Source organism: Phragmites australis, chromosome 11, assembly GCF_958298935.1.
Source record: "Phragmites australis chromosome 11, lpPhrAust1.1, whole genome shotgun sequence".
Classification (NCBI taxonomy): Eukaryota; Viridiplantae; Streptophyta; class Magnoliopsida; order Poales; family Poaceae; genus Phragmites; species Phragmites australis.
In genome coordinates this window covers 17,059,910-17,074,035 of record NC_084931.1, presented here as the reverse complement: position 1 = coordinate 17,074,035, position 14,126 = coordinate 17,059,910, and the positions used below count along the sequence as shown (strand labels likewise).

Below are 14,126 nucleotides of genomic sequence, written 5' to 3'. Positions count from 1 at the left end.
CAAATACAAAAAATCAGGGGGGAAATTCCACATAGAAAGATGAAGAATCAACCACATGAACTAAAATTTGGTTTGAAAAATATGTAGTTGCTTTTCCACTAGAGCTTAAAATGACAAGCTAAATGATCCATAGACCCCCATAGTATTATGGGAAACATAGACAAGACAAACATCTCTAGGTCTGGTGGTAGAGTCGTGTGAATACGACTCTGAGCACTAATGTTCAAATATATTGCTCATTTTTATACATGCGTGTGTAGCGGTGTGTGCATATATGTCCTAGTTGTAATCAGAAAAAGGAACACATGAACCAAAATATTCCAACTTCCATGTAGGAATAAACATAAAAGGTTTATGTGTCTATGAGATCACAAAAAGCCATTTGTCGAAAGAGTAGATGAATAATTAACTTGCACCAACAATCCAAGATATATGCTTATAACCGAATCGCATTACCAGTTGCTTGATCCAGAAAAAAAAACTCTATATGCTTTTGGAATCCTACATCAACAAGATATATACCTATAACTGAATCGCATTATCAATTGCTTGGTCCAGAAAAAATCAATATTCTTTTGGTATCCTACTCACATGACAAAGCCAAGACACATGGTCCTCCTATATAAGGAGGTGACAACCTCTTCTCCCTCCACTCCACCTCTCCGGCACTCACACTCCTACACAGCCACCACTAGTTAACAAGCTATCTCTCTCCCCTCCTCTTCCGAGACTTCGCTCACTCCACCAAGCTGGCTAGCGAGAAGGGCCAGGTCGCCGGTGATGCCGGCATACGACTCGACGACGGCGGCGCGGCCGAGGCGGTGAGCAGCAAGGCGGTGGTGGAGGAGCTGTACCGCGCGCTGGAGCGCGGCGACGGGGACGCCGTGCGCCGGCTGCTGAACCCGGACGTGGACTGGTGGTTCCACGGCCCACGCGCGCACCAGCACCTGGTGCTCATGCGCCTGCTTACCGGCGGCGCCGGCGCCGCGCAGGGCGGACTCCCGTTCACGGTCCGGTCCGTGGACGCCTTCGGGCCGACCGTGCTGGCCGAGGGCACCGACGCGACGGGCGCGCTTTACTGGGTGCACGCGTGGACCGTGGGCCCCAGCGGCCGCGTCACCGAGGTGCGCGAATACTGCAACACCGCGCTCGTCGTGACAATGCTCGGCAGCAGTGCCGACGCGGCGTCGGCGACGACGACGAATGCGGCATGCTCGCAATCGAAGCAGGTGTGGCAGAGCCGGCTCCCGGACCGGGCTCGTAGGAACCTCCCTGGCCTCGTGCTTGCCATCTGAGCTGATCAGGTTATCAATCAATATGGCTTATAGAGACTGACTAAGCATGTTTAGCTCTGATGCTGTTATGGCGATATGAATGAATTAAATGCGCCGGGAAAAGAAAAGAAGGAAAGTTCATGCGTTAACCACCTCACCCAAGAGCCAATATAATCATATTTCAACGTCGTGTTCTGAATGAAAAGCAATGTGATATGCCTCTTTGTTCATCGATTCAAAACTGAAAAATCACCACAAGTTTTTTGAGTTTCGAGATTGGAGCAGGCTATAGAAATGTATTCAGAAAAAAAAAACAAGTTGAGAAGGAAAAAGCAGTGTAAACAGTAAGACATTGTCTGATCTCTGTATTCTGTACACCCATATTTTACTGTCACTGAACTCGCCGACGTTCTCCGTCCGGTATCGACGGCGGCACGGGCGGCCTCATTTCCCCAGAAGAAGAGCTACTACCCCGCTCCTGCCGCAGCAATGGTGACTCGTCGCCTCGACACGGCGAGTAACTCGCCAGCCGAATAGAGTGGGCGTCAATGGTCCCCGCCATTGCAAGTTCGGAAGCCCCTGCTTGACATGGCGACATGACTCCATTTTCCCTCGGCATAGGATGCAGAGTAGTGGCATCAACTCGCCCGTTACCGGAGTCTCTATGGTGGACACTGCCAGCCTCGACGTCGAGGAGGAGGTTCGCGGTGCGCACCTCCTGCGCCAACGCGCAGCCCCAGCAGAACATCCACTGCACGTAGTCCGCGAGCGACGGCGAGGCCCTGCAGCACGCATGACTGCCAGGGAGCCCGTACCTCCGCCGCATCCGCGCGCGCCAGAACCCGCCGTAGAGCATCCCGAGCGCGCACAGCAGGACCCCCGCCACGCCGACCGTGTCGCCGACGGCCTCGTCCCGGATGTTCATGGCGGCGACGTTGAGCACCCACAGCGGCGCGAAGCACAGCAGCGCGAACATGACGGCGTGCACGCGCGCGTTCCCGAGGCCCAGACGCTCCATGTTCCACCCGAACACGCAGAACGTGCAGAGGCACGAGAGCCAGCACGCCGTTGGGTCGTCGCCGACGTCAAGCAGCCCGCCCGCCCACTCCGCTCTCCCGGCGGCGATCACCACTTCAACCGCGCCGCCGTCGTCGTCAGAGACTGAACGGTCGTCCGGTTCTTGGTGCACGCTTGGCCCGTGTTTCCTCCCCAGAGGGCTGAAGTACATGTACAGGCCGGCGAAAATCGGCGTGGCGGTGCCGACCACGACGAGCGAGGTCTCGGCGGCGTCCGGCCGGGCCTTGCGCGAGTACCCCCAATAGAGCCCGCACATGGCGTACTGCGCGAAGCAGGTAACGTGGAGGAGCGCGACCACGACGGACATGTGCACCCGCTCGCCGCGGCGGGGGCACGCGCCGGCGACAGCGCCCTTCCTGCAGTAGGCCTCCCTGAGCTCCTTGGCGTCGCCTGGCCGCCACCAGAGCCGCAGGACGGCATGGTGAAACAGAGCGGGGTGCTGGTAGATGCTCATGAGCGTGAACAGCGCGTTGAGGACTTGGTTGTTGATCTCGATCCAACGGTTGCGGAGGGACCTGCGCGGGAAGGCGCCGTCGAGGGCTCCGAGGAGGAGGAGGCCCAGCATAGAGCCGGACGCCGCCACGCAGAGCGCCCACGCGACAAGGGCGAGGTGCGCCGGGTGCTTCAGCCACCGCCCGCACGCGCGCGCGACGTTCGCCGGGCGGAGCCTCCGGACGAGGCGGCGCGCCCGCCCAGGCGGTCGCGGGCCGTCGGTTCTTGGATCGGGCCCTTCTTGCTCGACGACAGGTGAGGTGGAAGCGGTATTGTCGCGCTCTCCGACGAGCTCCAGCTCCCTCTCGCCATTGATCACTGCTGCAGCGTGGTGGTGTTGATCTTGGCGTGAATCGACGGCTTCCATGTCCGGCGGTAGAATCAGCTGTGGGAGAGATGGATTTGTAGCCGCTGCAGTTAGTAACAACTAACTTACAGAGTGAAGAAACCAAATGCAGAGATCAATGGAAGTTGCCAAGAAGAACATGGAAGAATTTGACACTGGTATCTTGGTCAACAAAAGTGCATACTACAACGGTGTATCTTTTGTTTCCGCATATTTCTTTGTACCAATTGACAAGTTAATCATAAAATAGGAGAAATGTTCTTGGATAGGATTGGTCGAAAGTCAAATAAGTACATAAACATCGTGGTTAGGTCTCCTACGAGTAGTCTTGCTGGGGAGACGCAGATGTCCAGTGGTTGTGCTCAAAGCTTAACAGGACACCAAAGAAAAAGTTTGACTGGACCGAGTCCAGAGTGCTCATACAATTTGACTTGGAAAATACTAATAACCGGAGGCTGTGTGCCTTTCTTGACTCGGTCAATTAAACTCTTGGCCCATTTATATTGACTTCGTATTTGAAATTAATGATCTCCAAGAAAAAAAATGATTGCCAATCCACCGAAGTGTAAATTTTTTGCTCGTAACCAACCAAAACCGGCTTTGAACCTCTGATAGCTTGGCAACCAAACGATAAATTTAATATTAAAATCAGTCGCTAAATTTAGAGAACATGATATGATCATTCAAAATGCAAGGTACATATCGTGATGAATGTACAATCATTCAAAGCTATATGAAATGATGAAGGCCGCGATTAGTGGAGAGTTGGTGAGATGGAATACTACAAGATTTGACACAAATTATCGATTTCTTGAAAGCTTTCTACGCCGAAATGGTAGGTTCATGTAATGGATGGTGTCTAGTAAGCTCTAGCAGTCTTGCTACATTAGCTCTGATATTAGAAGATATGCACATAGCTACCTATCTAGCTTACCATGATTGGACAATCTTAAAATAGTTGTCGATTCCGTTTAGCCATTGTATGCATTCCTCTGATTTGCTAACCAAGACAAGGTACCAACATTGAGTAAGGTGCTCCTGAGATACACCGTTGTCAAGTAGGAGTATGATTCGTTGTATCGTAATGATAGGGATTCTTTTGAAAAGTACATGACAATTATCGATCGTAGAATGCATGATTTAGCGAATGGGACCTGCATGAATGCCGGTGATACACTCCTACCACTTGCATTCTTATTGTACTAATACTTATGGTTCTAATGCTTATGGTACTAATGCTTCGATCATCAACTTGCAGCGTTCGCACTGAACCCCCGCACACACTACGCGTATGGCACAGGTCCAAACTTGTTCGAAGATCTCTGGATGACATTCGAGAGGATGACCGATGTTAGTACTGCCGCAAAAACACTTATTGAGGTTGAAATATATCTAATAAAGTCTCTGTCATTCACAGGTCCGCTCGCTTCATGGATGGCTTGTGACGGCAGGACTCAACTTGGTACGAATTGCGTTAACATATCTAACTATTGCATCATTTTATCTACTTTTCCAAAACTTATATCACTTTACCTACTTGCAGCGCAATAGTGGTCTATATTTGGTTCATCTACACCTACACTAATAATACTTGCCAGACACCTAGTGTCTCAGTACGCTTCATCTAGTGGGTGTGAGTGGAACTGGAGTACATTTGTATTTATCCATACGAAAGTTCGCAACCGCTTAAGCTACAAAAAGCTCCATAAGTTGGTCTATGCCAACTACAACCTGAGAATACAGAACAATTTAAATGCAGGCATCGGGTTGACTGTTAATGATGATCCATTTCAGCGGCTTATGGAACTCACATTGAATGAGGAGAACAATCCGCTACGGGACTGTATGGAGACCGGGAGATCAAATGCTGCCCCTGAGCTTTATGAGGAGGACACAGACAGTGACATACCCCTACCAACTCACCTGGTGACAGACACAGCGAACCCACAAGATTTACAGCAGTGAGTTGCTAAAGTGGTAGGTGACACACACACAAGAAAGAGGAAGAAGCAAATGGCGCATATAAAGAAGAGCAAGAAGATTAAGAGTAAGGGAAAAAGACAAGTGCAAAGCGATGAGAGCACGGATAGTGACCCAAAGAGTCCAACTTACCAAGAATCGAATGATAGCAGCTCAAAGACAGATAGCGGTGACGATGATAGTCAGGGCGGTGATGTTCCTCCATGCCCATCCTCTGCCGTTGCTCCCGTGCAATTCACTGGTGAGAGTCAGTTTTTGCATGCCATATAGGATCAGGACTACGGTGCCCCACCCTCACAAAGGCATATCATACAGGGTGGCCACGATGGACTACAATATAGTAGGAGCTATTCCAACAACTATAGCATAGAGAGTAGTTCTGGATCATATCCGTACCACTATCATGTCCCCGATGCTCAGTCAGAGCCTCCTATTCAGTGGGTCTATGAGTGGCAAGATCCTGAGTTTTACACCATATTGCAAGGACAATGGTCAACCACTTCTGCATGGACGGGGCAAATTTGGACAGAGTTGCTATCTATATGACGGATAATGCTCATATCCACCGAGGAGTACAATATAGCCGAATTTAATTGTACCCCAAGCTAATGGTTCTAAAGGTGATGATAATTTACTTTTTGCAACTACTTTATTTTCATATAATGGTATTTGTCGGTGATACAGGAACCAGAGGTCCCCGAGTCCCGAGGCCAGAACAGCAGAGTGCCACGTGACACCCTCCCTCGGGGATTATCATCCCGAGGTTCGAGAAGACCAAGTTCCGGGAGAGGGTGCTCGGGGCCATGAACAGTGGTCTCCGAGTACCCAAGTTCCCCGATGACCTGAGAAGACCAAGTACTGGGAAGAGGGTGCTCGGGGCTGCGAACAGTGGCCCCCGAGCACCCGAGTCCCCCGAGGACTCGAGGGAAGTTAGTTCCGGGAGAGAGTGCTTAGGGCCGTGAACAGAGGCCCCCGAGCACTCGGTTCCCCGAGGACCCTATCAGCCAGTTCCGGGAGAGAGCGCTCGGGGCCGTGAACAGTGGCCCCCGAGCACTCGGTTCCCTGAGGACACTAGACAGTCAGTTCCGGGAGAGAGTGCTCAGGGCCGTGAACAGTGGCCCCCGAGCACTCGGTTCCCCGAGAACCAAGAAAGGGCGTATCTGGGAGAGAGTGCTCGGGGCCGTGAACAGTGGCTCCCGAACACTCGGTTCCCCGAGAACCTGAGAAGCCCTTCGCTGGTGGCCCCCACAGAGGCCCAGCAGTGAGGTGTCAGCCGGTGAGAGGCCTGATGCTGCATTTAAGATGGCGCGTGGCCTGTCATTTCCAACTGCTCTCCCCACGCTTGCCGTCAGTCCCTGCCACGGTCTGGCAGGGAGGCGTAGGGACATTAAATGCAAGGGTCCCATCGTGAGTCATCTGGCGCGTCTCGGGATAATGTCGCAGAGCCCGAGGCACCCCGCCTGCCACCCTGCTGCGTCAAACCTGCTCTGACCGGGCGAGCACACCGGGTTGCTCGGTCGCTGCCCTATGGGCCCTCCCCGCGGCACCCGTTGAAAAACGACATGATGATGAACAAGATCGGATGGGGGCGCGTTTTCAACCCTCCCCGTCACCTCGCGCAGCAGCCCATGATGGTTGCTTTCCATTTATGACGCCTCAAAGCTCACGCCATCCTTTCTGGGCACGCCACCGCCCCGGCGGGTATATAAGCCAGGCGAGCTCCCCGGAGAAAGAGAAGGTGAAGGACAGGTCCATTCCAGTACGAGTTCGGTTCAAGTCTTGGAACCTGAACGAGCACCGAAGAACAAGGAGCACGTAGCTCTAGACTAGTCAAATATTTTTGTAACTCAGCAGATACTCAAAGAAACATTCTCAGAGCATTTATAGCATACACACAGAAATAGGGTGTTATGCTTAGTGCGGCCCGAACCTGTCTAAAAATCCCTTGAGCATTTACTACTTCCTGCATCCGATCCTTCCATTCCACCTGCATCTCATTTACGCCCATTTATTTCACCTGCGAAGCGGATTCAGAATCATCCCCCGACCGAATCTCAAAGAGGGTCCCTCCGGATCCCCGCTTGAGGAGTTCACCCTCCGACAGTATTATACTAATTTTTTTCCATCTCGTAGGTTGCACGTGATGTGGATACTATGCAAACTACATTTTAAGCATCGACCATCACTTTGTTAAGTACTGATGGATGGCATGTGATTGTATTTTTAGCTTTAGTACGGATAATTCAACATATTTATTAATTTAAGGCGTTACATATGTAATTTATGCATATATTCGATGAAACAATTATATATTCATGCTCGTATTACTATTAGTATCTATTTGTTGCCTTGAAAACTTTCAAAATATAGCAAAGGTCATGCCAAATTTTTTCTGATTAAACAAAACATAGCAAATCTCATGTCATATTTGTTACTATTTTTTTCTGATTTTTTGGTGATTTTTTGTGTTTTTTTTTCTACAAAATCATTGATTACGAGTTCATCCGGTCGGTTACCGCTTCAAATTGCTCGGTTTTTGATCAAATTCGCTCGGTTATTTAGTCTTCGGTTATCATGTAAACCGTTTGGTTAGTTGCCAAAACCGCTCGGTAACCGATCCGATTTGACCGGATACCGAGAGGCACTTCTGACAATTTTTTGACCAAATTTTAAATTTTAGCAAATAAATTTTGTACGAATTTTAGCTGAATTTCGAGCGGTTATCGCGATAACCACGCATTTTTGGAGCGGTAACCGTTACACAAACAGTAAATCAAACCTCGCCTGCAACACGCATTATCAATTGTGTCGATGGGAGCCGGAGATTTGTCACCATCTTTTGGCCGAATGAAGATTCATGTATTTAGTTGCTTGAATTTGCTCTAGTCTAGTGGATGTATATAATCTTAAAAAAAGTGATTAGTTGTTTGCATCTACTGTTTCAGTATAACTCAGTGAATACAAATATACGCTATTAGCCTGGCCCAGGAGCGAGCTTCACTCCGTAGCCTAGCTCAACGGGCTCACTTGTCACTGTTATAAAATTATTTTCGTATGAGCAATCAATTATCATCTCAATTCTTACCTCTGCTTATACGACCTTAGAGTCGGTCAATCAAATATAAACTCAGTTCAACATATCTAAAATACAACTAACTAAACATTTTTTTTCACTAAAAATGACATCGATCAACCTGCTTCCGCTCAGCTAGACTATACGATACAGCTTATAAAACATCTGAAAAGCCAAATACACCTTAAGCGTGTCTCGACTAGCCTTGCACACTGGGTCTCACAAACAACTCTCCACCTGGACGGCTGGCCGCAGAGCACTTCGGTTCACCAATGGTGGATGGCCCTGGCCAACAACCCCAACACTCCAACAAAAGCCCAACATCTTCTGAATCATCATTTCTGACTTGTTAGGAAATTTGAAATGAGCGAAAATGCAAGAACCTTTGATAGACAGGAGCAGCCCGGCAACCGGATTATTCAGAAGATCTAGCATGAGGGGAGTGTTTGGGCTTTTGCGGGTGATGCCTTAAGCGATTTATTAGGAGACAGTAGGCTTTTGTGATGGCTCCTGCCAACATTTTTATAACTACATCCGTAGGATGTTTCTTCTTTTTAATATAATAGACAGTTTTCCTTAAAAAACGATTACCAATAGCAATACTGCTGCTGCACACATGGCAACTAACACGTCCAAATCGTTAGCTCAATTGCTAGCTTACCCTTGTGTTAATCTCTTTTCACCTTAGTATGAAAAATAGAGTGAATTTCAGTTTGAACAAGTTTTATAGTATTAGATTCACTTTGAACTAGGCCTAAGAGAAACCTGCACTCTGATCAGGTAGACCTTTGGCCATACATTTGTTTTTAAATCTATACAAAGTCAAATGTACACACTCACATACTTATATAGATGCATTTCTATTACACATCTAAATAAGATTAAAAATATGATTTTATATAACGTGAGTACACACTTTAACTACTAAACATATCACATATACTTTGACTCAATTCGGATGGGCGGGTTCTACCACAAGGACAGCTCAGTTCGCTTCGGCCATACATTTGTACCGTCTGCACTTTGTACCGTGTTTAGGCCGAACTAGGTAGCCATGCATAGTCTTGCTGCTACGTGATTGGTTGGGTGTTTGGAACATAGGCAGGCTATTTTGGTCGTGAGTTCTTTTTTTATAAGTTGTTTGTTTTGCAGTATAACTCAACATATTTTACGAAAAACATATGATGTCTACAGTATTATTTCTCATAAATTTGAATGGTCTATTGAAGATTTATCTAGTCTTGAAGTGTGATTTTAGTAATTAATAATAATACATATGTACTAATAATTATATTGAGAATTATTAGTAAGTTATTTCATAGATGATGCATGAATGATTGATCATAAATTTATTGAGAAATGTCATATGAGCAAAAGAGATACATCAAGAAGAATGAGCTTTAAGTGATGCTCAGGTAAGTAGTGATAACACCTATAAAATAACAATTATATGAAGAATTATTATTAAGTTGTTCCATGGGAGATGTATAAGTGATAAAGTATAGATTCGTTGAGAATGCTATAAGATCAGATAAACGCATCAAAGTTATTGAGCTCTAGGTGGTGCTCATGAAATGAAGAAGAAGCTCAAAAAGATTGACGATAAGCGTGAAGGCTAAGTCACTCGTGGAGATTAAGTGACTAATCAAATTAATGTGTTTGAGTAAGTAGGGTTAGGTTCCATATAAAGATAAGTATTGAATTAAGATATTCAATATACCGAGTTAGAAAAGCAAGATCAAGATCAAGATAAGCTTAATGGATAACTTGTGTGCTTGATGCTTGCGATTTATGTCTTGGTGGTGAGCTGGATGAAGATGATGTGAAAAGAAAGGTCTTCCACGCTTAGTGCATGGAAAGCAATCAAGTGAATGTTATCAAGCTTTCGGAAGATCAAGAGAGGATCGAGATGGGAAGCGAGAATGAACATCATTATCTAGTTTAAGTGAAGAGTTGATGATAAGTTTAGAAGAAGCATCCGGACTCGGATGATGTGTTTATCAAATCTGATAGGATGGTTCAAGGCAAAGAGATAACTAGAATACAAGATGTTTGGTGGGAGACCGGGTTATAAGATTGATAGCTATACTATTAAGAGGGGCTGCTGGATGCGTAGCTCACATGATGTTAAGTGCTTATGCCATATGCTCAGTGTGTGGTAGGTTTATGAGTAGAGTTTGCTTAGTGTGTTCAGGGTATCTAAATGGTGGTTTAGACTTAACCCTTTGTGTCAATTGTCACCTTTGTGATGAAAAGTGTGTTTGGCCATGCCTTAGTGGTGTTTGGTGTGACATGTGGCACTTAGTTTAATCTTGGGTGATTAAGCTTAGTAAAATAGGTAGAAGTATTTGAATCAGTTTTTGGAATGTTCCTAGGCTTGATCCAATGTGTTTAAGATCAATAAAATCAGTTGAGATGGGGTAGCCCTCTGAATAAGCTTTTTATAGAGTCCAAGATCATCAAAATCGGATATTGAGTGCAAAAGTTATCATCATTTTTCAAAGTGTTAGCTATTCTGATCGAAAGTTCCAATGTGAGGACTAGAAGTTCCGATCTGTCAGAACATTCGAGATATATAAACATGGGGTTATCGAGTCTGGATGGATTTTGGATCGAAAGTTCCGATCTAGCATTGAAAGTTCCAATGTGTGCTTTTTAGTAGATTTGGGTGTGCGTTGCCTAGAATTTGACCGTTGTTCTTAGGATCAGAAGTTCTAATCTAGCTAGTTTTTAGAGCTAGGGTATAAATACCTTGCCTTCCTTGTGGGGAAGGGGCTGACCAAAAACCTTGTGTAAGTGTGGAAGCTTGCTGTGGTGGTGCTAGCAAGAAAGAGCTATAGAGATGTTAGACCTTTGTGTTCCACGTTGGATTGAGAGGTGTGTGAACTTTATGTTTCACAGTTGTGTGTGCTCTCCCTTCCTTTCTTGAGTTTGCTTTGTGATTTCTAAGGGCTTTGTAGCTTGGAGAGTAGAGAGAGAGGTGTGGTGCTTTGGTATCTCATGGTTGGCGCATTAGTTGTGTGTGTTGAGCACTTGGCTTAGTCTGAAGAGTGCATCCAGGAGTTTGTTACTCTTGGAGACCACTATCTCCTAGATGGCTGATAATAGATTCCTGATGATCTCCTTAAGTGAAGATTGTGAGGAGGTTTGAAAGTGGTAGCAGAACTCACCATCTTCAGAGTGGAGGAAGCGTTGGCTATAGTGGAGACGAGGAGTGCATTGTGCAACCTCATGGGAAAAAAGATCGAAAGAAACCTGGCTCAAGTGTGATTGAGCTTTCTTAATGGAGACGTATGATATCGGTGGATATACAAACTTCGATAGCAAATCATTTATCTTCGTATCTCTTTACATTTGTGCAATATATTGATTTAATTACGTGTATGCTTATATGCATTTATATTGAATTAATTTTGTGATATTCAATCTAGTTGTTTTCTCTTCAGAATATCCGATATCTGGATCGGAACATCCGATTTGTATCGGAATATTTGATCGGTAGGATTGGAACATCCTATTAGCTCATGTGCTTACTTATATATCTTTCTATAATTGAATACCATCTTTGTTACCATAGGATTATAATCCTTCATAATTGTTTTAGGGTATTTATACACTAGTTGAGCATATTATATTTAGGTTTTTACTTGTGAAAAATCTATTAGTTTATTTTTCACTATTAGTTTAGGCCAACTATTCAAAAATGGGATGAAATTTTAAAATGCATATTCACCCCTCTAGGTGACATCAAGGTACTTTCACTTATACAAGAGAACAAAAAGGCAAATAAGACATGTATAAATGGTTTCTTGTTGTGGTGGCTGATCTCATACAGGAATACAAATCTTTGCAAGAAAAATTATCATAATAATCGGCAACTATATTACTCATGTGCCTGAATTATTTTAAAAAGATGGTATAAGAACAAACTTGGAATCACATATTGTGCACATAATCCATGATATGAACTGCAAAATAAATATTACCATAGATAAATCGGGTTTGCAGCGCCGTCAAGCTGGCCTACCCTAAACTTGTGCCGGCCTAGCACTAAAATTCAAGGACGTCGGAGTGCCACACTTCACTTTGTTATGGCATTGCCATTCCTCTCCCTTCGCCCAATACGGGCTATGGGTGTCGTCAAGAAGGAGGAAATGGCAGGTGGGCGGTGAGGATTGGGGAAAAGGAGGATGCAGAGGCTGCGTGGGATGGGGCGGTGATGGGAGGAGAAGGCAACGGCGGCCACCGTTGGAGGAGGCGTGCAGAGCGGACGACATTGGGCCAGAGTTAGGGGTGGGGGAAGCAGAGCAGAGGCCGTGAGATGGTGATGGCGTAGGAGAGGCGCTGCCAGGTAGCTCCTCGCGAGGGGATTAGAGGGTGGATGAGAAGGCAGAGTAACGCTCGGGAAGTGTCGACAACAGGGGGGCGGCATGGCTATGCGAGCTGTAGGGGAGTAGAATGACCTCCAGATGCTTTAGGGGAGCTTGAGGTGGAGGGTGACGTGCAGAGGAGAGTGGCGGCGCGAGGATAGGCAGAGGAGCGCAACAAAGGGGGTGACAGGGTTGGCGAAGGCTGGTGGGGAAGGCGATGGCTTGCACGGGGTGGACATAGGCGGCACTGCAGGAAGGAGGAAGCCGAACAGGGAGGGGATTGGGAAATTGCGATTGAAGTTAAGGTGGAAGGATCGGATTGCATGTATTGATATCCGACTCTTCTGGAAAGGGCTATACACAATCATCGCATGAGGTACATCTGGTGGCTAGTTCTCCTCTGCCAACTGCCGTTTCCTTGATGACATGGAGTGGCTCTTTGGCTGAGAACTCCACGAAGTTTAGATATATAAGATAAGGTAAGATAGAGGTCCTTCCTTTCTCTAATAAGCAGAGAATGAGTTCCTAAGTTATATCCATAATCATTGATTGATAAAATGGAACAATATCGGACTATATTTTGTGTCTGTGCGTTGTTCTTTTGAATTTTTTGTGATTAGTGGGCAGTAACGGGATTATCACGACATGTTATCTACGTAAGATTGGTGGTATACACTGTAGAGGCATCATGCATGTACGGTGCAAGAAGTGCTTATGAAGGTGCTTAATATGCCACCATCGAGCATTCATTATAAAGCCTTAGAGATTCCATTGACTTTAGCTTCTAGTCGGATACAAGCACATGGCAAGCACCGGTGCTGGAAAATTACCTGTAGGGCATAATTTCCTACCCGTGGGCCCAATAACGATCTCAGCCCTAAATAAAATAGGCTTAGATCTGTTTATTTAGGTTTCTGTTTTTGATTTTTTTTTCAAAAAATGTGTTTTAGTTTATCTGAAAAAGTTGTTTTTGGAAATGTGATGTTTGTTTCTATAATAAATTTTTGACTATTTAGCACATAGCTTCTCAAGGCCTGTTTGTTTCAGCTGGAAATTATGAAAAGCAGCTTGTAGATTGTAGATCGTAAGAAATTAGATCGTAAAATTTGGATTGTAAAAGTTGAATCGTGGATTGTTACAATCTAGTGGAAGACGGATTGCTAGATTGTTACAATCTTTCAGCTTTTACAACCAGCTATTTGTTTCAGCTTTTGGATTGTGATCATAATTCAACTTTTACAATTAAACTGTTTGTTTCAGCTTTTGGATTTTAATCGCAATCCAGCTTTTACAATCCGAAACAAATAGCGTCTCAGAAAAATGTTTCTCAGCGAGTTTTTCAACTTTAATTTATTTTAAAAGTAAACTTTTAACTTTTTCAAAAATCACTTTTTTAAAACCGGATTTATTTTGACTTCTAATTTCTATCTTCTCACGGTAGCAGAAGCAGAAAAATGGCCTCGGCCCGCACCCTGCAAACACACAAAGCTCGCTCGCCTTAAATCCCTAGCGCT

General features: G+C 45.7%; 2 protein-coding genes across 5 annotated transcripts; one reads left to right on the top strand and one right to left on the bottom strand.

Moving 5' to 3' along the window:
• Positions 1 to 400: 400 nt before the first annotated feature.
• LOC133885871 (uncharacterized) lies at positions 401 to 3,517 on the bottom strand. 4 transcript variants are annotated; one of them, XM_062325635.1, is made up of 2 exons: positions 1,428 to 3,517; positions 401 to 1,296 (listed from the first exon to the last, which is right to left on the bottom strand). In XM_062325635.1, exon 1 carries the CDS (start codon positions 3,208 to 3,210, stop codon positions 1,666 to 1,668), a length of 1,545 nt encoding a protein of 514 aa, XP_062181619.1. In that variant the 5' UTR covers positions 3,211 to 3,517; the 3' UTR covers positions 401 to 1,296; positions 1,428 to 1,665. The 4 variants fall into 4 exon arrangements, with proteins under 4 accessions (XP_062181619.1, XP_062181621.1, XP_062181620.1 ...); XM_062325637.1 differs by having other exon boundaries at positions 401 to 1,291; XM_062325636.1 differs by having other exon boundaries at positions 1,433 to 3,517.
• Positions 957 to 1,298, top strand: LOC133885872 (wound-induced protein 1-like). Its single transcript, XM_062325639.1, has one exon. The coding sequence runs from the start codon at positions 957 to 959 to the stop codon at positions 1,293 to 1,295; it is 339 nt and encodes a 112-aa protein (XP_062181623.1). The 3' UTR covers positions 1,296 to 1,298.
• Positions 3,518 to 14,126: the final 10,609 nt, after the last annotated feature.